This window comes from Megascapheus bottae, chromosome 11, assembly GCF_031878675.1.
Source record: "Megascapheus bottae isolate mThoBot1 chromosome 11, mThoBot2.hap1, whole genome shotgun sequence".
In the NCBI taxonomy this organism is placed as follows: domain Eukaryota; kingdom Metazoa; phylum Chordata; class Mammalia; order Rodentia; family Geomyidae; genus Megascapheus; species Megascapheus bottae.
In genome coordinates, this window is record NC_143519.1 from 39,332,770 (window position 1) to 39,355,879 (window position 23,110).

The following is a 23,110-nucleotide window of genomic DNA, read 5'->3' on the forward strand; positions in this document are numbered from 1 at the left end:
TCGTAAGACAAACCACAGGGGCAGCTCTAGTCAGTCTCTTGGGCAAAGGGACTTTCGTTCTTCTGGAACCCTGCAACAAGGCCCAAGAGTCTCTGGAGGGATCTGAGTTCGTGGGGTGGACCGGGTCTGGAGGAAGCTCCAGGTTCCCCTCTCTTCTCCACGGGCCTTCCGTGCCCCAGAACCAAGGGAGCGAGTGTAACCACTACCTGGCCTTAGTAAGGACCGGCTACAGAGATGGCCCCCAGCCTCACCCCCAAGACCCCAGCTCCAGAAGAAGGGGCAGGGAGGCTACCCCCATCTTGATGTCACCCCACCCACCCCCACTCCCCTGGTGGTTTTCTGGTCAGTTATCCTAGAACATCCTCCAAGACTGAGTGCGCAGGGGTCCTGCTTGGGCAAGGATTTGCAATCCTCCCCTCCATCCTCCCCGTTCCTCTCTGGGGTCACCCTCCCCACAGCAGAGAGGGGGAGGGCCGGGGGAACGGAAGATGGCGGCTGCGGCCGGGTGCGGGGGTCCAGGGACCCATTAGTGCCCAACCCGCCTGCTGACCTCCGCTGCCGCCCCTCGGGCGGTACTGTGTCCCCGCAGGAGTCGGATTCGGACCGGATGGCCGGGGCTGGCAGCCAGCACCACCCTCCGGGCGCTGCCGGAGGAACCGCCGCCGCCGCCGCCGCCACCACCACCACCACCACCACCACCACCACCACCATCCCCGGGCCCCCCAGTGCCGTGGGCAACCCTGCCGCGGCCTCCTCGGGACCGGGAGAGGATTCGTCTGACAGCGAAGCCGAGCAAGAGGGGCCCCAGAAACTGATCCGGAAAGTGTCTACCTCCGGGCAGATCCGGACCAAGGTGAGGCGGGAGGGCGGAGATGGGGGAGGTGAAGAGGTGGGCAGGAGAACAAGGGGTGGCCCCGGGGCGGCCGGAGCGAGCGCAGACGGTCTGGGGTACCGAGGGAGGGGGAGGGGTCGAGAGTCGCTGGGGCGTGGCCTGTCACGAGGGCGTGGCCGGTCTGGGGGCGTGGCCGGTCTGGGGGCGTGGCCAGAGCGTCGGGACTTGGGCTGAAAGGGTGGAAGGGTTACTTCTGGCTGGAGCGCCGCGGGTGGGTTGCCGGTCGCTCGCTGGCAGAGCGGGGAGGCGGGGTGGGGTGTGTGTGTTGGGGGGCGGGTGTAGGGAGCCAGCCAACCGCTTGTCTGGAGCGTGGGAAAAAGCCTAGGTGCCATTCCGAGTTTCCACTTAAGGAACTGAAAATAAACGTTCGCGTTTTTTGCTTCTCTGCCTCGGTGCCAGGGTTCGGTCGCACGTGTCCAGTGGCGTGTGCCGGCCTGTCCATCAGCTCGACAGGGAGCCTTCGCTCCTTCTCCCGGGGCGCGCCGCCGGCTCGCCGGCCGGCCAAGGAGGCTCTCGCCGCCTTGTCCCCAGCCCAGGCTCCTCCTCGGGTACTGCCTGGTGCTCGCTGTTTAAGTGCCCTCTGTGCCCGCCAAGTGCAGAGTTCAGAGTGCAAGGCCTGGTGGCTTTCAGTAGGAAAAAGGAAAAGGAAAAAGTCTATATTATGTGGACATTCGGAGGATGTGTTGTTACTCCTGTGTCATTTTAAAGTCCATCTTAGTGTAGAAATCTTGAAGGTGAGAATCTGTTATCGGTGGGGGTCTTTTATGAGGAATTTGGAAAAAGAACCAATGAATTCATTGGTTTTTGAGTGCTTTCTTTTAAAATTTAATTAGCAGAGTTCATTCTATAGGTATTTTCATGGGAATTGGTTTCCTGAAATGTATGGACTACATGGAAATACGATATCTGTATGTACATCCATGTCTGTCTATAGACAGATGTAGATACTGTATGCATAGTTATAGATAACATCTATACATTAGTTTGGTGCCTACTTGTTTACTAAATTAAATATATGTAAGCACCAGGAGTAATGGCTTTTTTAAGCTTTACATAAGAGTCAAGTATTGCTTGAGTGTTCTGAGCTGCTTAGCTACTAGTTTTAAAATACTACTACTTTTAAAATAAAGACCCTGTTTTTATAGCATTTATAATAAATTGAGAATGTGGAGCTTGGTATGTTTGTAGGAGATTAAGGCTAAACAAGTCAGAAACTTTTCCAGTAGTGCTTTTAACATTTGAAGTATTAATTTAAAATCATGAAATGAAGTTAGTAGTGATTATAATGATTGGTTATAGAGTGGAATGTTCTCTGGATTTCAAAAGATATTGAATATCAGAAATTCTGCATCCTATGCTTACTCGAATGTTAGGATTCGTAAAATCATCAGTGTTTTCAAATATTAAACAGTTGTGATCAGGGGCTCAACTAGCTGAGATCAGTGAATCTCAGTTTCTTACTCCACACCCCCACAATATAGACTTTTATTTATTTTTAAATTATTGTCATTATTATTTTGTCAGTTTAGAGGCTTAATCACAGTATGCCTCACTCTGCAATCAACTTGATAGCTCATTACTGGTGCTCTTACCACTGAGCTTCCAGTCAGGTTTTTGGCTGATTAATTGGAGATGGAGTCTAGCTGACTTTTCTGCCCCAGCTGGCTTCAAACTTTGATCCTCTAGGTCTCAACATCTTGAGTGGTTAGAATTACAGATGTGAGCCACTGGGGTACTCCTCACAATTTAGACTTTAATACATGTGCTTTATCTGTTATATCTCTTGTCGTAACTGCTGCCACCTTTTATGTTATTGTTGAATGCCCAGAGATTCCAGGATCAGTTTTAGGCCACTTGTTACACTGTCATAAGCCAAGTAGGGTAAACTGCCCATTTCAGGAAATTTTTCATCTCTTGAGTTATCTGTCAAGGTCCTGAAACTTTGTGCGTCAAAATACCTGCTGGTTTATTAACAGCTGACTTTAATAAACTGCTGATTTATTTAACATATTCTTAGAGTTAATTTTGAACAGCCATACTTGGGGAAATGTACCAAACCATTGGAAAGATATTCAGAACTTTGTAACAATATTATATCTGGATTAAGACATCTCTTCTAGTCCAATAAGAAGAGAATAATGATTTTTTTTTTTTTTTTTTTTTTTTTTTGCCAGTACTGGGCTTGGGTTCAGGGCCTGAGCACTGTCCTTGGACTTTCTCAAGGCTTAGCACTCTACCACTTGAGCCTCAGCACCACTTCCGCGGTACCGAGGAATCGAACCTGGGTCTTCGTGCATGCTAGGCAAGCACTCTACCATTAGGCCAAACTCCCGGCCCCAGAATAATGATTTTTTAATTAGTATCTTGGTTTTCATTTAAAATGGAGGTTGTGTAAACTTTTGTACTTTAATGGTAAGGCAGTGTATGAAAATAAGGAATTTTGCTTTTTTCTGCTTTATGGAATACAATTTATGTAATGAAATCATCATCATCATTTTACCATGAACTCTAGGTAGAGTAGATCAGGAAGTACTTGCTCATCATTTTTCAAATTGTAGGTGGCAGCACATTCATAGGGCATGATAGTGAATTTACAGTATTTTTAACTGAAATAGAACAACTCTAAAAATATTAAAAATGTTTAGTGAATCTGAAACTACCATTAGAAATGTTTAGAACATCAGAACTGAGTAATGATCCACATAGGATAAGAAACAGCAATATGGCCAGAAGTGGGTTAAGAAATAAGGGTAAAGTGAGTGTAAATAAGGGTTAATATTCAGAAACTCAATATGGAGTGATGAAGGATGATCAGAGAAGAGCAGGAATCAACATTCATCTAGAGCAGTGGTTGGCTAGCTTTTCTAGAAAGGGCTAAGTAGTAAATATGTTAAGTGACTGTAAGGCCGTTGTCAAAATTACTGAACTCTGAGACTTATGGTGGGAGCTGAAGGAAGGGTTAGGTGACATTGGTCACGAGGTTTAAAGTTTCAGTCAGACAGAGTGACTTTGTCCTGGATAATAGATAAGTTCTGTTATAACTATGTCATAGTGATTATAGTAGGCAATAATGTGTTATACACTTAAAATTGCTAAGAATAGATTTGAAACATTCTTAGCACAAGAATTTAAAAGTAATGGATATATATGTTCAGTGTGACTGTTCTAATTAAACTTTATTGAACTTAAATTAAACTAAGATTTTAATTTGATATTATTTTCAGGCTTTGAAAATTATTTAAAAATTAATTTGTATAAACAGATAAAACCTGGGCCGGGAGTTTGGCCTAGTGGTAGAGTGCTTGCCTAGGATGCATGAAGACTCAAGTTCGATTCCTTGGTACCACATATGTAGAAAAAAGTTGGAAGTGGTGCTGAGGCTCAAGTGGTAGAGCTCTAGCCTTGAGAAAGTCCAAGGACAGTGCTCAGGCCCTAAGCTCAAGCCCAGGACTAGCAAAACAAAAAACAAAAATAACCAAAAAAACCCCAGATAATACCTTTGTGTATATGTTGAACCTTGGGGCCTGAGGGCTATCCCTTAGCTTTTTCCCTCAAGTCTGGTGTTCTACTATTTGAGCCATAGCTCTACTTCCAGTTTTTTGTTTATTCACTGAAGATAAAAGTCTTATGGACATTCCTGCCCAAGCTAGCTTCAAATCTTGATCTTTCTATTGCCCAACTCTTGAGTAGCTAGTTTTACAGGGGTGAGCCCCCAGCATCTGGCTGGTAGCTTTATTAATTCGTGAACTCCCACAATGACTACGTCCTGTAGGCTTGCTTGATAAGTACTGATCTCTATTCTTAAAGATGGAGGATCAGGTGTCTGCAGTACTGCAGAGTTAAGGCACTGTTAAGTATAACACGCATTTAAGGGGCCAAATAAAGCTAAATTTCAATCCATTAAAAAAAAATCTCATCTCTGTAGAACATTTTATTTTTAGCTTGGTTTGCGTCTTTGCTTCCATTTTAATGTGAACTAAATATAGACTGGAAACTCTGACTCTTGGTACAGTAATATATGGTATAACAGCTTTCTTTCCATGTTGATTACAAGCTAAACATGATATCCTGTTATTAAAGATAACAGACATCATAAATAATTGACAAAACCTTTATAGATAGCTTAAGATGCATTATTTCAAAGTATCTAAAATTAGAAGGCTTTTCTCAGTTTAAGGTTGCATGTTTGCCATCCTGGGGGATAGGTAAAAGGTTATGCTTAACACTGTTGTAAACCACTCGGGGTCCTTTCTGTTTCCAGGGTGCTGTGTTGGACTTGTATCACATTTGTTGGGCTTTACTTACTCAGGAAGTGTGTTTATAAGCAAAGGTTTTAATTAAAGAGAGTTTGTTTTACATCTAAGAATAGACTTTTGAAAAAGATCATAACATGTGGATCCCTTACGGTTTCACTTCGCATATTTGTTTAGTTTGGTTGGGTATGGAGTATTTTACTCTGTTGAGCCCCTTGTAGTACATTTGTATTTTTGATTGGGTTAAGTGGCCAAAATGGCCAACGGCTATTGTTAACAGTTTTAATTTAGAATTCATTATACTTTGCTTCCATCTTATATAGCTTTTCTTTTCTTTCTTTTTTAAAAACAGGAGCATAGGTGGTAATAAAGTCCCCTAATGTTTTTACTTATGAGGATGTTTAGAGAACTGTAAAGCTTTTGCTTTATACTGGGGAAATGTTAACTTTATTATGTGTGGAGCTGGCATCTTTAACTTCTCACAGACCCTTTTGAGTGCCAAGACTTTTTGAAAACACCAGAATGTAATTTAGTTTAATAAATTCCTTAAGCATAATTTTTTAATATAACTTAATTTATTTTTTTGAACTACAAAAGGTTATACAAGGTGGTTACAGTTTACCATACCCATCTCAGTGCCTAGTGCTTCCTTTTTAGTTATCCCTATCATCATTCTACCCCATCCCATCTGTTCCCCTCACCCCAGACTCATCTCACATTTCCCTACTTCCTTAATCACACAAGTACACAGACTAATCTTGCTGTGTTTTTACTCTGTTCCCATTTTCATTTATCTAGTCATCTCCTCTATCATCCACTTTACAATCTCATTTCAGCTTCTGGTATTTATTTTTTTAAGCTACCAACTTCTTGAAAGGTTTGCTACATGGAGAGATTCACTCCTGCATATACTATTCTTTATACTAGACTGTGTATAAATAAGCATATGGTTATATGGAAATTGTAGTTTGGGTCTTATATATACATATGAGAGAAATCATGCATCCTTTGGCTTTCTGGGCTTCTCTCAATATGATATTTTCAGATTGAATAATTTCCCTGCAAATGACATAATTTCATTCTTCTTGATGGATATATCTGGTTTATATGTATTTTCATTCATTCATTCCGGGTTATATGTGCTTTTTTGGGGAGGGGGGAGGGGGGTCATGTGGCTTGAACTCTGGGCCTGGGTGTTGTCCCTGATCTCTTCAGCTCAAGGCTACTACCCTACCCCTTTAGCCACAGCCTGCTTCCAATTTTTTAGTGATTAATTGGAGATAAGAGTCTCAACATTCTTTAGTGCCTAGCCTGGCTTTGAACCAAGATCCTCAGATCTCAACCTCCTGAATAGTTAGGATTATAGGCGTGTACCCGGCTTATCTGGGCTTTTATATCTTGGCTGTTGTGAACTGTGCTGCAATGAACCTGGGTATGCAAATGCCTTTGTTCTATCCAGATGTGTAGTCTTTGGTAAGTGTCTAAGACTGGTATGACTGGATTATTTTTTGAGGCATTTCCATACTTCTTTCCATTATGGTTGTACCAGTTTACATTTCTATCAACAGTGTAGTAGAGTGCCTTTTTTCCAGTATCCTACCCAGCTGCTAATATCCTTGGTGATGGTCATTTAAGTATAATCTTACTGCACTCTTTTCAGATTTTTTTTTCTTTTTCTTTTAAAGAATTGTAGTATTTACACATTGTTACACTGGTCCCAAAGTCCTAATCTCAGACTTCCCTGCTTCTGTTTCCTGAGTAGCCAGGGTTACATGTGTACCTACTCAGCCCAGCTATTTTAGAAATGTAAAAGTACTTTCTTAGTTAGATTTTATTGTTTATAAAGCAGATGATTGTATTGAATATCTTGCTTAGCTAAAATTATTTAAAATTTTCAATGATAAAACTAAGCCTGAAATGGAGATTTTTCTGTTGAGTAAATGGCAGAGCTAGACTTCAAAAGCTGGTCTTTTCCTACTTACTTGGGCTCAGAGGATATAGTAAGTGGACTCCATATGCCTTTCCTTATTCATAGCTCTAGAGCTCCTTGGGCAGGGCTGCTTGAATCTGCAGGATACAAGCATATGTTCAGGCTGTGGTATTCTTGTAACCTCTCTCCCTTTCCATTCCTCCCTTCCTCCCTTCTCCCTCCATCTTTCTGAAATTCCCCTTTGCCTCTCCCTTCTCTTTCCTTCTCCTTTTTTGCCTTCCTTTACTAATTTGCTAAATCTGTGAGCATATCTTCCATCTCTGCTTTAGATTTCGTAATGCCTTTTTGCATTTGAAATCTAGATTTTTAAGCAACAATGACAAGAATAGACATTTGAAGTCTGGTTTCAAAATTTTAGCTGAAGCGTGTATGAATTTTAATTAAAAATAATCAAATCATTTAAAAAAATCTTCAGAAGGGCTAATTTAGAAAGAAATGCTTCTAGGTACAAAACCCTTCAAACAGGTTTTCAAAGAAAATGGTTAGTTTCACTTCTGTAAGGTAAGATGATGTTTTTTCTTTTCTTTTTTTTTAAAGGTCACAATATAACTTTAAAAAGAATTATGTGAAGTAATTTTCCGTTTGACCTATTAAAACATATTTGAGGAAAAAATGTGAGTAAAATTTATTTTTAACTAGGTAAAGAATGAAAGAAACAGTTTTCGTTGGCCTACTTTTCACTATGTGTGTTATTTAGAGAAGAAAACACGAAGGTGGCATACCTGAGCAAGCACACCGCGTGAGCTAGTACAGACTTCTGCAGTTCTTGAAGATTTGGTAATATTATGGTATCCTATAAGTATATAAGAACAGACCTGCTGTTTGCAAAGCACAGTTTATAAAAATACAGCCTCAAAACCCAAACATTTTCCATCCCAAGCATCTTCCTGTGTATCTTTCCTTTTATCCTCAGTGTGGCCCCTCAGTGCAAGCATTTTTAAAAATGCAATATTTTAAACTCTGCCAGGGATTGAACAGCAAGTAAAACAGATAAGAACTTCTGCTCTCAAGGAGTTCACATATTAAAGCAAGGAGAATTTATGAATCATAAGCCTGTGAAATACATGGCCTATAAGAGAGTGGGAAGACAGAGTAAAAAAAGCACAGGGCGAGAGGGGTGAGTGGGTTAGGTTGCAAAGGAGGTCTCCTCTAAAAGGGGAGAGGGTATCCTGAAGGTACTGGGCCAGATGGATCTCTGTGGAAAGGGCAGTCTTAAGCAGAAGGAATAGCAGCTGCAAAGACAGGTCATTGGGGGCTGAAAGGAGAATGGGGAAAGCAGAGAGAAAGCTGGAACTGAGTTAAAGAAGTAGAAATCAGACACTAAAGAGAAGAGTTCTAAAGCCTGGTTTCATGTATCCCCAGCTTGGTTGGGCTAGTGACAGGTTTCATTCTCAGCTCTGTCAGATTCTATTAGGTGTCACCGAAAACTTTGCTTTGTATGGCAGAGAATTCTCTGCTTATCCATCCTGTGTTCCATGTGTCCTGGCCCATCTTTAGACGGCCGTTTGAAGGTTAGTGTCACCTGTATAATACAGGGCAGTATCTGTCCCTTGCCCTTGGAAGCTGTTTGGGGGATTCTCTAGGCTTGTCCCTTTCCTTACTTGCTATCTAGATGTAGGCTATCTGGTGGGAGGCTCTTGGATCCCTGAGGGATGCTCCTTCCTAAACTCTCACCATCCCATGATCTACAGTGGATTATGACAAGAAAGGAAAAGAGACCTTTGTGTGTTGTGTTTGGCCTCTGACATGTTAATATACTTCAACAATGTGCTTCATCTCTCTGAACTGTGTATTTCTTATTTTCAAGGTAGGGTAGTGATCATGATGAAAGAAATTCACATTATGCTTTTGTATTCTTATGGTTACTTTAAAAATAGTTTAAAGTAGCTCAATAACAATAAGTAGATCTTAATAATTTAATTGGTATGCTGTAGAGAGCACTGTCCTTTATTGACTATTTAAAAGTCTTTATAAACATAATTTTATTGAGTATTGTTTTTTTTTTAATTTTTTTTAAACCCTTGCTAGGGTGGAGAGTTTGGCCTAGTGGTAAGAGTGCTTGCCTAGCATGCATGAAGACCTGGGTTCGATTTCTTGGTACCAAGTACATAGAAAAAGCTGGAAGTGGTGCTATAGCTTTGAGAAAGTCCAAGGACAGTGCTTAGGCCTGAGCGCAATAATCCCTGGGACAGGCAAAAACAAAAACAAACACAGCCCCCCAAAACAAACCCTTGCTGTTGTGAAACTGATTCTATTCAGAAACCCATATGACAGGACGTGGTCAAGGTAGGGCCACTCTACTTGATGGTTATAGCTAAGGCCAACCCTGTTTCTAGAATAATGTATATCATAGTTTCTTACCAGGAAATACTTTCATAAAATGAGCTGTCCAACTTGGGGTGGGGGAATAGGAGGAAAAACCAAGAGAGAGGGCAGGAAGGCGTGACATTGTCAATAAGAAACATACTCTTTATCTGACTGATGCAAATGTAACCCCTTTGTACATCACCTTTATAATAACAAGTTTTTTTTTTTTTAAAAAGTAATTTCATAGAAGAAAATGATCCCCTGGAGGTGGTAGTGGAGGTAAATGGCTGGAGTTTTGGAAACTTTCATGGCCAGAGCCACTGTGTTTTATAATAATCTCCCCTAGATCTTTCCCTTGCCTTAACTCCTATCTATCTCTCAATCCACTGCCTTTTGGTTTCGGTTGACCTGCTACTTAATGCAGCTTCTTTTCAAAGCTCTCTCAGCAATAGAAAAGCACACTTAAAAAAAAAAAAAGGCATATAAGAAAGGTAACTTTAAATTTCAAAAGCAGAGGCAGATGTGAGAGAAAAAAGTACCCATAGCACCCAAATTTGTTAAGAAATACAGTTGAATGAAAATGAAGGAGAAACCATTGGCAACTTTAGCAATTCCATTATTAAGGGACTTAGAAAAGACATTGCATGAAGTGGTGGGTTGGACAGAAACGCATTCCTCAGAACCACTTGGATTCTGATTGCCTCTTCAGTTAGATTCAACTACTGACTCTTTGTTAGTTTATACTCGACTTGCTTTCCAAGGTCTGGGCTACATTTCCTTCATCTCCAGACATCTGCAGTGGGGCCTCTTTCCATCTCAGCCTCAGGGTTCTCAAACTAAACACATTTTTGTACTCTTCCCGCCACTGCTTGCATTTATCTGCATTATTTTATAGGGTTGGAAAACTTGTTTTCTGCCAAGGGCCATTTGCATATGTGTAATATTTTTATGGGCCATGTAAAATTATCAGTACAGGTAGACAATGATATAGGTAGTGGACAAGAATGATGCCATGCCCATGGCCTGTGAATTGGGTGCACCCCACCAGTGTCCTTGTAGTTAACTTTTAATTTGACTGATCATCTTCACTAGTGCATTTGCTTTCAATAAATAATTTCTTAGTACCTGTTGTGGCTGGACATAGGTTCTGGAGGAAAGAGCAGTGTGCAAGGTACAATTGCTACTCTCATGGAGTGCACTTGTGTCAGCAGTCACTGAATTTAATCAGGTCTGTGTATGCATTATTTATTTAGTCTGATGTGGGGCTTGAAATTTGGGCCTGAGCGCTGTCTCTGAGCTCTTCAGCTCAAGGCTAGTGCTCCACTACTTCCTGTTTTATGGTGGTTAAGTGGAGGTAAGAGTCTCTCAGACTTTTGTGCCTAAGCTGGCTTTGAACTGTAATCTTCAGATTTCAGCCCCTGAGTAGCTAGGATTACGTATGTGAGCTACTGATGCCTGGCTTCAGGTAGGGTTTTTTTTTTTTTTTTAATGTGTTGACTCACTTCATCTTCATCATAAAACTAGGAGAGTTCGTTTCCACACTTTAAATATGGGAAAACCAAGGCTTAGACAAGTAACTGTTGCAAGAACATAGCGGACAAGTGAACTTCTTGAGGCCCAATTTAACATGAATGTATATATGAATGTGTATGTATGTGTATTTATCTATTTTTGAGTTTGTACTGACTCAGCTTGCTTGGTCACTGCTGGTGTTCTATCCCTAAAACCCTGCTCCAGCCTTGTGTTTTGTTGGTTACTTTGGATATAAAACATCATGGATTTTTCTTCCTGAATTGGCTTTGATCCCTGATCTTCCAGTTCTTAGCCCCCTGTGTAGCTAGAATTGTAGATAAGAGCTTTCGGTAGCTGGCTCCAGAGGTTCTTCTCCCCCCCCCCCCCCCCCGCCAGTCCTGGCTTGAACTCAGGGCCTGAGCACTCCTGTTGCGCTTTCTCAAGGCTAGAGCTCTACCACTTAAGCCATAGCACCACTTCCAGCTTTTTCTATGTATATAGTAATGGAGGAATTGAACTTGGGTCTTTGTGCTGCTAGGCAAGCACTCTACCACTAGGCCAAACTCCCGGCCCCAGAGTTCTTTTTATAAAAGACAAATGTGATATATGGTCCATTTCCTAAAAGCTCTTAGATAGCTTAGTTCTAGTGAAATAAAATTTATTTTTTGGCACGGATCAATGGTTTTCTTAAATTTGATGTTATAAAACTTCTCTTATTTATTCAAATAGTATTTAGTTATAACTATTCTAGGAGCAGGACTGAAAAAACAACATGAAAGTTCTACTGTTGCAGAGCTATTATTCTATTGAAAGGGAAGCTGAGGAATATTTGCACACATTTATAAACACAATGAAGGGAAATAGAGCAATGTTAAGGAAGAGTGTGATGGAATGGTGTGTGTGTGTGTGTGTGTGTGTGTGTGTGTGTGCATGTGTTCATGTGTGTGTGTAAAGTGTTTTGGTGGAGTTGGCCAGGACAGACCTTCTCAATGAGGTAATACTTCATCAGAAGCCTTAGTGAAATGACTTGAGCTGTGCAGCTATGTGAGCACAAAACACCCAGGCAGAAGCATGTGTTTACTGTCACTTGACACTCTGGCCAGTCATCCCAAGCTCTTCTCTGTTCCCGAGTAAGGTAGATGTATTTATACCTTCTACATGTTTGTACATGGTTTTTTGTTCATTTGAAATGTCCTTTTTCTCTGCTGAATTACTCTTATATACTGTTCCTTTCTCACATTCCATGCTCCGTGTCTAGCTTAGGTGAGGTTATGAATAGAAGAGGAGAATGAGACCAGGAGGTCAGTGGGTTATTAACGTATACAACAGGATATCCTGTTCCCTTAAAGATGAATTATAAATTTGATCTCAAGCTTCTTGGCAGCCAAAGCAATGAGAGCTGCTACAAAATTATTCTGTCCAAAAGCACCTGTTGGATTTTACTGGGAAAAACTACTTCAGCTTTTCTTGAAGGGACAATGTGTTCTGTTGGGCTTTTTGCATAGTGGGGATGAGAGGTGAAAGTTTTCTTCCTATCATCTGAGTTACAGGACAAACTCCTTATATCATCCTTTCTTCTTAAGGCCCAGATAGAATGCAGACTTTCAACTTGTTGTGTGTTGGCTGATTTGTAGAGGATTTAAGAAAGTCACCTCTAGTTATGGTTGATTCCAGGCATAAAATCTGAATTAGTGTCTGCTGGAATACTTTCAAAATGTAGAATCTCATGTCATCTTCTTTCCTCACTTATTGAGGTACAGTTAAAAAGATGGGATGAAGCGGTATAATCCTTAGCTATTAGGGGAGAAAAATAAAAGCTGTTTCTTGGTGACTGTTAAAAGAAAATGTGATAAAGTCATCCTGCAGTCAGACATATTCTGTTTTGCTTTGGAGATGGGGTAGCCCATCTCCAACTATGTAGTCTAGATTATTCTTTTGATTTTGGGATCCTTCTGCCTTAGCCTCCTAAGTGCTAGGATCACAGCTGTGTGCCCCCCATTCCTGGCTGTAAACAGGTTCTTAAAAAATAGGTTTCTAAAAGCAAGGCACTAGTGGCTCTCGCCCATAATCACAGCTCTTCTAGAGGCTGAGATCTGAGGCTTGTGGTTTGAAGCCAGCCAAGGCAGAAATGTCCCAGTGAGACTCTTATCTCCAATTCGCCACTCAACTTGAAGTGGTGCTGTGTGGGTCAAGTAGTAGAGTGCTAGCTTTGAGCACAGAGGCCAGGCCCTAAGTTCAATTCCACAGATTCCTTGTGGCATTTGGAAAGCTACTATGTGAGTCAGTGCATCTGGACTTGGTTTTGTGAAGAGAGCACCATGAAGTTATCTGGAGGAAGAACAGAAGCAAGCAGAAATAACAGCAATTGCAAAGGCCCTGAGGCAGACAGATAGCATGAGAAACCTAGGGATGGCTATAGTGAGGTTAGTGAGGGGGCACTGAGGAGCAGGGAAAAGGTCACGGGGTGAGGTGGAAGAGATGGGTTGCTGTGAAGATATCCTTGACAATTTTAGTTTAGTGGTGAGCACATTATTAACCCTGGGTGCTAGTGTTCATCTTCGTCTTTATATTAAAGGAATGGGATAATTGCTGTGCAATTTTTTTTTTTTTGTAAAGCTAACATCTCAAAGCTAGCATCGTCAAAGAGAATTAAAACCATAGCTGGAGTAGGGATGTGGGGACCAAATGATTTTTTTTTTGAGGGGGGAGTTGGTTGTAGGGCTTGAATTCTGCGTCTAGGCGCTGTCCCTGAGCTCTTCAGCTCAAGGGTAACACTCTACCACTTGAGCCACAGCCCCACTTCCGAGACCAGGTGATTTATTAGGAAGAATAGAACATGTTTGTGGGCTGAGAAGAACCATCCAGTTGGGTAGGAAGATTGGAAGTAGAAAAGAGAAAGCATGGTTGCAGAGAGGATAGCAGGAAGAATTCCTAGGAGCAGGTCAGTGTGTCTGGTGGATGCATTGACAAGCACTTTTGTGAGTGTTTTTCTTTCTTTTTTTATTTTTTGTATCGGTCATGGGATTTGAACTCTGGGCCCGGGTGCTATCTCAGCTCTTCAGCTCAAGACTAGTGTTCTACCACTAGAGCCCACAGTGCCACTTCTGGTTTTCCAGTGATAAATTGGAGATAAGAATCTTAGGGACTTTTGTGCCCAGGCTGGCTTTGAACTGGGATCCTCAGACTTCAGCCTCCTGAGTAGCTAGGTACAGGTGTGAACCACCAGTTTCTGTTTTTTGCTGATGGTTTTGACTTGTGAGTGGAGTGGGAAATTGATTCATCAGTGGTGGGGGAGAGTGAAGGTGGAAGAGAAGTTGAGTGTTGAGGCCGAGGAGAGAAGGGTAGCAAGTACTGGAACAGGGGTAAGGGGAACATGAATGGGCTAGAAGAATGCAAGCTACATACCATGCTGCATTTAGGGCACCTGTCAGCCTGGAGTAGGACCTTGCTCAGATGCATGGGTGAGGGGAGATCTGGGCCTTTTTTGGTGGCCAGTTGTCTAAGTAAATCTGGCCAGGGAAGAGGGGGCAGGAGGCCTACAATGAGGCGCTATGGGCTCCATGCTCGGCTGGAGTCTGGTTTCAGAGGCCCAAGCCATCATTTCTTCCAAAACACTTCCAAAAAAATGAAAGAGATGAATGTTGACCAAGATTAAGCCCAAGCATAAAACCTTAATCGTTCAGATTTAACAAAACAAGAAAAAATAAAAAGAATAAATTCTATAATAGTTTTAATTCCTTTAAAATATTCTTCAGAGACACAATAATAATGGATTAATGGATTTTTTTTGTTCCCCTTCCCTTCCCTGACTCAGATAAATGTATATACAATACCAATACACTGGGTACCAAAATCAAATACAGTGACAACAGGAGATGAATCATGAGGGAAAGAAAAAAGAAAAAAAATTCACATAGTACATTAAAAACAACAACCACAAAGAAAAACCTTTTGTTTCCATATCTTGGAGTTCATTTTGCTTAGAATCATCTTACACAGTCAGAATGGTGAGACAAAGGACAAAATGTGAACCAATGCTACGGGTGATACGTGCAAGACAATATGTTGGAAATGTACAACTTGGGGAATTAGGAGGGTGGAGGGGGTAACTCTTGGACAGAAATGTATTCACTGCCTTACATATGTAACTGTAACCCCTCTGTGTACATCAACTTGACAATAAAATTAAAATTTTAAAAAATAATGGATTTTGTAGGGAAAAATTTTCAGGTCATACATATACAGCGGGGGTGGGGGAATGGGAGAGGAGTGAGGAGGTGGGGACGTGGAGCTTTAGTAAAATACAAAAAATATTTTACTTAGAATATGAAAAGGGAAGTTCCCCCAAAGAAGTAAACCAATTGAAATTGGAATTTAAAAAACATCTGCATAACACCTAAAACTCATTAAGTAAATGTCAGTCCTGGTTCCAGTTCATACTAGACAAGTTACAGTATCTCTGTAGGTCTAGATGTTGTGAAGACGATAGATGACGTCTCCAGCTCCTGCCTGGTACACAGTAAGGCTGGCATTAACTGCAGGTTCAGGAATTGGAGAGAGGATAGCATTCTTCCAATAGGGTACCTCTGGGATACTGGATGCCAGTGAGTGCTCATGAGCCTGTCAGTCACAGGGAAAACATTTTCTTGCTGTCCTGCTTTTGGTGAGCCAAAAAAACAGACGTTTTTTTGGTAAACTTTTGTGTAGGTTGGCTCTCATCTGAAAAGTAGACAGATTTTTTTTTTTTGAATATCATAGATCTTGTTAGGATTCCACAGTAGGAAGGGAGGAATGTTGAAGGAGCTCCAACCTTTCCCTGGGAATAAACATTTCTCCCTTATCATCATCCATTTATGTCACAATAGTTCTAAGTTACTATCTCTGCTTTTTTTTTTTTTGGCCAGCCCCAGGCTTGGGCGCAGGGCCTGATCACTGTCCTTGGGTTTTCTCAAGGCTACAGCACTACCACTTGATCCCACAGCACCACTTCTGGCTTTTTTTTTCTATGTATGTGTTATGGAGGAATTGAATCTGAGTCTTCATGCATGTTAGTAGGCACTCTACCACTAGCCAAACTTCCAGCCCCCTACCTCTGCTACTTAAAGAAGCCACTTTGAGCAGGCACAGTGCTCATGCCTGTAATCGTAGCTAGCTACTCAGGAGGCTGAGATCTGAGGATCAAGATTCAAAGCCAGCCTGGGTACAAAAGGAGCTGAGACTCTTATCTCCAATTAACCTCTAGAAAACAGGAAGTGGTGCTTGGCTCAAGGGTAGGGTGGTAACCTTGAGCTGAAGGGCTCAGGGACAGTGCCTAGGCTGAGTTCAAGCCCTATGACCCACAAAACAAACAAAAAAAGAAGCCACTTTGTTCCTTGGAGCAACATAATAGTGGGACAAGGAAGAGTCACTGAGAGGAGTGAATGTAGGGCTGGATACACAGAGCTGCATGGGGGCATGACTTCCTTGTACAAAGGGAGAGTTGGGGAGGGGGAGAAGGAAGCAGAAGAGAGGAGAGGGCTGATGTGAGCTTGTGTGAGACTTCCCCTAGAGAATATCCCACGGAGAGAGGAAGACTGGGTGCATAGGAGTGAATTAGAGAAATATGCAGCAAAGCATGCGTTAAAGTCATCCCTGGGATCCCCACATTTACCTGTGGGCTGCTATTGTTTACCTGTAGACTGACTTGTGCGTGTGTGCGTGCGTGTGTGTGTGTGTGCGTGCGCACATGTGAACCTGCATGCCTGCCTTTGAAAGGCTTGAACTCAGGGCCTGAGCTTTCTTTTTTTTTTTTTTTTTAAGCCAAAGCTAGAGCCACAGTTCCACTTTCTCAGGTTGTTTTTGTTTTGGTGGTTCATTAGAGTTGAGTCTTATGGACTTCAGATCTCAGTTCCTGAGCAGTTAGGATTATAGGTGTGAGCCAGTGGTGCCCACCTGTTGTATTCTTTGTTAACCACTTACATAGTACAACATGAGCATGTAATATATAGGACATTAAAGTGATGAAGCAGTAGAAGAACACCATGTTTATAGCAGTTTTATTTGCAAGAGCTGAAAAGTAGAAGTAACTTAAATGTTCACTGACAGCACATAAACAAAATGTAGTGCATAGAGAGAAAATTCTGACACAGGCTACAGTGTGGATAAACTTTGAAGCATTATGTTAAGTGAAGGAATTCAATCAGGAAAGGACAACTACTGAGTGATTCAGCACATGCAAGGAACCTTAGAGTCATAGAGGCAGGGAGAAATGCCATTGGCAGGGGTTGGGGAGGCAGGGTGGAGGATTATGGGTGATGGGGACTGAGTTTCAGCTTTGCAAGATGAAAATGCCATGAATGCTGGGTGGTAAAAATGAAGTTCATGTCACTGAACTATATATTCAAAAATGGTCAATAGGTACATTTTAGATTAGGTATATTTTACCACAATAAAATAATTACAAAGCAAGATTATTATAGGAATAGCCTCATATAGTTAAACAGAATTGTTTTACCATTCTAAAAGCAAAAACTAAATTAAGAAATAAATAAAATAATGTGATCACTGGTGACTCATGCCTATAATCCTAGCTACTCAGGAGGCTGAGATCTGAGGATCATGGTTTGAAGCCAGCCTGGACAGGAGTGTCTGAGTCTCTCTTCCCAGAGAGAAATGTGGCTTGAGTGGTAGAGTGCTAGCTTTGAGCCAGAAAGCTAAGGAACAGCACCCAAGCCCTGATTTCAAGCCCAGTACTGACAGAAAAGGAAAGAAATATGCAATATGCTAACAAGCAAACTGTAAAGCTTTACTGAAAGACTCAATGAATGCTGTATATGTCTCCAAGTTTATCAGTCAATTTTATAAAATTACGAATCCCAGGGTCACAACAGATTGGAAAGAGACTCAATAAATGGGACTACTTTAAAAATAAAAAGTTTCTGCACAGATAAAAACATAGCCACAAAAGTAGAGAGACAGCCAACCAACTGGAAAAAGATATTTACCAATAATACATCTGACAAATACTTAATATCCAGTATCTACAGGAAACTCAAGAAACGAATCCCCCCAAACCCAACAAACCAGTCACCAAATGGGCAAGGGAACTAAAGAGAAACTTATCAAAAGAAGAGATTAAAATGGCAGAAAAGCATATGAGAAAATGTTCATCATCCATGGTCATAAAGGAAATGCAAATAAAAGCAATCCTAAGATACCACCTTACTCCAACAAGAATGGCCAAGATTTTGAACTCAGACAATGACAGATGCTGGTGGGGTTGTGGAGAAAAAGGAACCCTACTATACTGCTGGTGGGATTGTAAACTAGTTCAGCCACTTTGGAAAGCAGTGTGAAGGTTCCTTAAAGAACTGAAAATTGACCTTCCCTATGATCCCACCATACCACTTCTGGGCATCTATCCTGAACATCATAACCCAAGATATGATAAGGACACCTGTTCAGCTATGTTTATCTCTGCACTACTCACAATAGCCAGGCGATGGAAACAATCCAGATGCCCTATTGTAGATGAATGAATACAGAAAATGTGGTATATATATACAATGGAATTCTCCATAGCCAACAGACAAGATAAAATAATGGCATTAGCAGGCAAGTGGATGAATCTAGAGTGAATCATATTGAGTGAGACAAGTCAAGACTAAAGGAACAAAAGGTGCATGGTATCCTTAATATGTGGCTATTAGATCCAAACAGTGCAAGAGTGAGGACTCAATATTTGCATACCCAATGATATGGACATAGTACGGGAAATATAAACACAACTACATAGTCGTAAAAACTTATGACTCTGTAGACATAATGTTTTATTACATAGATTAATATGTATCTATGATATACAAACCCTTAGCCTAATTTTGATTATGTTCTAAAAATTAAGAGCCCGTGATTATATAGAGATTCCATTCTTGAATACTTGTTTGTTAAACACATCATTTGAAATATGATGTAAAAATCAATGTTAATAAATTCTTTAATTAAAAAAATGAAATCTACTATTGGAATGTTAGCTAATTTATTAAAATGACCTATAAGTTCATAAAATAATAATTTGCTTCATACTAAAAAAGGAAGAGTAATAAAGATGCTCTTTGTCAAATCAGGTGTAATAAAGCCACAAAATGATAATTTGGCTTAGATATGAAAAAAAAGATGGATACAACGGAATAGAATTTAGAAATGTGCATATGAGGAAAATATATATAATACATACATATACATATATAATATATATAATGCATAATGTATGTGATATGTGCTCTTTGCCTCATACAGTTTAGTACATATATGGTATATATCACACATATGATATACATCATGCATACTGTATATGACATGTCAATTCATCTGTCTGTCTGTCTGCCTATCTATCTATCTATCTATCTATCTATCTATCTATCTATCTAATTTTACTTGAGGCCATTCTTGGTGTATACCCAAACCCTTTCTCAACCCATAATTGGACATGATGATGCAGCTATATGGAGAATTGTGGTTCTAGGGCAGTCTGGGTAGAGAAATCCATGTGGCTCCTGTTGTAGCTGTTATCCCAGCTACAACAGGAAGCCTAAAATAAACAGATTGAGGTGGCATAAACAAGGCGGGAAATAAGAACCTATTTCAAAGATATAGCACCAAAAAAGGACTCACATGTGTCAGCAGCAAGTGAACACCTACCTAATTGCTGGGCCCTCAGTTTAACTCCACTACTGCCAAAAATTAAAAAAAAAAAGAAATGCAATTTCTAATATAATAATCTGTTCAAGAGTTCAGATACCAGTTTATATTCATAAAGTGCATTTGATAAATAGATTGCATAATACTTCGTATCTCTAGGGGTAGTTTAAGGTAAGTGATATTCTGTAGGTAGCATATTACTATCTATTTTTTTGTGTTTCTATAAAAGGAAACACAGTCCAACACTTTCTAGTTTCTCTAAAAGAAAGAATAAGAAAATTACAGTTGTAATGCATACTTACAATGATGATTTATGTTAAACTATTGTTGAAATGCTAAAAGTGAAAGTCTGCATAAATAATTTTCTTCTAAGTAATAATGATTAAATATTTATAATAAGAATCAATCATCTATAAAGTTGGCCAGATATTTGTAGGTAAAGTAATCCAACTTGCATGGGACAAGGTCTACACAGTGCCACCAGAGCATTAGCATCCTGTGGTTTGGGTAGGGAGGAGCTGGCTGTGTCTACCCATTTGAAGTGGACTTGGAAACATAAACATTAAATCAAAGCAAAGGGACTTATTCACATTAAAAAATGCATGGGGAATAAAAAGGTAAATTCAGTTAAATGCCGAGTGGACAGCTGTTCAGATGGTTTACAGCTAAGATTTTTACACAGTCATTCTCCAAACCTATCTGCACGCAGGCGACTTGCACACATTCAGCTTCCAGCAAGCTTTCCCCACCCTGGCTCGTCCCTGTCACTGGGTCATTGATCATTAGTTTCTAGTCTCTGTCTTAGGAAACTGGCAGTTCGCTTCCTTTTTATTTAATTCTTAAAAAAAAATTAATTCTGAATAGAGCCCCCTCCCCCTTCAAAAGTAACAGTTTGATTTGTAAAGCAAATGACTCACCTTCAAGGCTGATCTATGTTTTTAATTTGTGTCTTTAACAAATGTAATATTCTTAAGATTGATAGCTGGGCTCAGATGGCACACACACCTGTCATCCCAGCTAATATGGGAAGTGCAAATAAGAGAATAATGGTCCAAGTGAGCTAATTAAAAAATAAACAGGACAAAAAGGGCTAGAGGTGTGGCTCAGCCCTACCTCTAGGGCTACCAGCCTAGGCAGTACAAAACTGAGTTTAAATTCTAGTTCAAGAAAGAAAGGGAGGGAGGAAGAAAAGAGAGGAAAAAAAAATAAAATGAAAAATGATTGAAAGTGGCCCTTCGCTTTTAGAAAACCTATCTGAAGCTGGGCACCCATGGCTCATGCTTGTAACCTTAGTAGCTGAGGAGGCTGACATCTGAGGAAGGGGTTGGAGGATAAAGCTCAAGGACAGCTTCCAGTTCAAGCTCCAGGACTGATAAAACAAGCAAACAAACAAAACAAAGGACCTATTTGGGAAAAAATACTTAGCAAATGTTATTGTCTTAACAGAATAGAATTGGAAACTCATTTGACAAAATATACTTATATAAATAGGTTTACTAGGCTGGGAGTTTGGCCTACTGGTAGAGTGCTTGCCTAGCGTGCAGAAAGAACCGGGTTCAATTCCTCAGTGATGCTGAGGCTCAGGTGGTAGAGCTCTAGCCTTGAGAAAGTCCAAGGACAATGCTCAGGCCCCGAGCTCAAGCCCAGGACTGGCAAAAACAAAAAATAAATAAAAAATTAAATAGGTTCACTAAACTTGCTTCTCATGTGAAAACCATTGACATTTATTTTGTCTTTAAAGACAAAGTGCATGACCTAGATTGCCAATGACATGCCTCATGTGACAAGTCCTAGTGAAATGGTGTCCTCATTCTGTCCTGGGTCAGAATCAGGCTCATAATTTGGGCAGTCTTTACTATAACTGCTGATGCCAGTGAGTTCAACACATTTAGTTAGTATCATTTCTCATGCAATAAAAATACTACATAAATGAACTTGGCATTACACAGTTAATCCTTCATACTAATGCCTTCTTCATTTGCAAATTCTTCCCACTGAAATTCGTTTGTGACTTTAACATAGTACTTCCAGACATCCAAGAGCATGGATAAAGTAGTGAAAAAGGTGAGTTGCCCACAGAGGATGAACCAGGTAACCCTTTGCCTGTGGCTTATCAGTCAGTGTGGACATGAATGACCTCACACACATGAAAGCATGTACATAACATGTGTGATACCACAGACCTCTGATCACACCCATGACAGTACAACATGATCCCACACACTGACCTCACATTCGTGACAACACACACACATATGACACAACATGTGCAACCTCACACTCATAACTTTCACCCAACCTCACGTGCTCATCATTGTGTATGTAACTATATATGACCTTACATGCATGATAGCACATGTCCTCATATGCATGATCACACACACACCAACATACACATGCATAATAGGTATGGTAACTACATACTTGACCGTATACACATGACAGCATGGGCGTGACCACACATGACAATACACGTGGATCATATACACGACTTTACATGTGTAATCTCACATGCATGACAACATACAGCACCACCCTCATGGCACTAAACAGGTGAGGTCACCTGTGTAGTCATCTGTGACATGCTAGGTCACAGATGACTTCACATAACTTTACACACACTACCTCATATGTATGACTTTGTGAATATGACCTCATATGCAAACCTCACATGACCTCATATACATAATAGCACACACATGTCCTCACAGACATGTCCTCATTTGCATGATCTCATTTTTTCTCTTTTTTTGTGTTTCTTGTTGGTGAGTGCCCCCACTTTAGTGCTAGAATACACCTGATGTGTACTATCAGCTTTTGGTCCTGAGTCCAGTGTTAATATATTGAATATATACTTCTTTTCCCAGAGAAGTACCTGTAAGCAGGGACGGACACATGTACAACAAGATTATGTATTGGACTGACTGAAATGTGAGAGGGATGTGTGGGATGGGAAGCCAGCCTGCCGTTCATTGTCTCCTGATGCAGTGATATAACCACTTGATGGACTATAGTGGGGACACAATGAGAATCAAATGTATGTAAGACAACTGCCAAGGAAGTTATTACTAATATCACTAAAGCCAGTATTTGAGTTGAAATCTATCCGCTTAGAACCTATAAATCAGAAGAGTATATAACAAATCTTCCACTCACAATATAAACTAGCTTAAATCTTGCTTTTCAATACTTCAAAAAGAATTCTGATGATGAAACACAGAATTGCTCTATTTTATGGAAACAACTAATTTGTCTTAACATTGAACACAGCTTTGGCTGAAAGGTAATCTCATGTCATAAAAAAATGGATATTATCTCAGGAAGAGCATAAAGGCTTGGAATGGCAAATACCTCTCATGGTGTTGGTGAATAATTAAGAGTTTCCATTAATTCTCAATCATTGGCTTTAATTATTAATTAGTGCCTTGACCGATAATAGTAGTCAATAGTATATGTTTTGCTTCTGTGTTGCTTTAA

General features: G+C 40.5%; 1 protein-coding gene across 3 annotated transcripts in view; it reads left to right on the forward strand.

Annotated features, from left to right (window-relative positions):
• The first annotated feature begins 592 nt into the window (after positions 1-592).
• Positions 593-23,110, forward strand: part of Dgkh (diacylglycerol kinase eta) — a 149,707-nt gene continuing 127,189 nt past the window's right edge. For 2 of the 3 annotated variants that reach the window (XM_090342081.1, XM_090342082.1), the window contains exon 1: positions 593-853. In XM_090342081.1, the coding sequence (XP_090198207.1) occupies positions 608-853 (246 nt within the window). In that variant the 5' untranslated portion in view covers positions 593-607. The remainder of the gene's footprint in view (positions 854-23,110) is intronic. The other variant, XM_090342083.1, reaches the window with a different exon arrangement.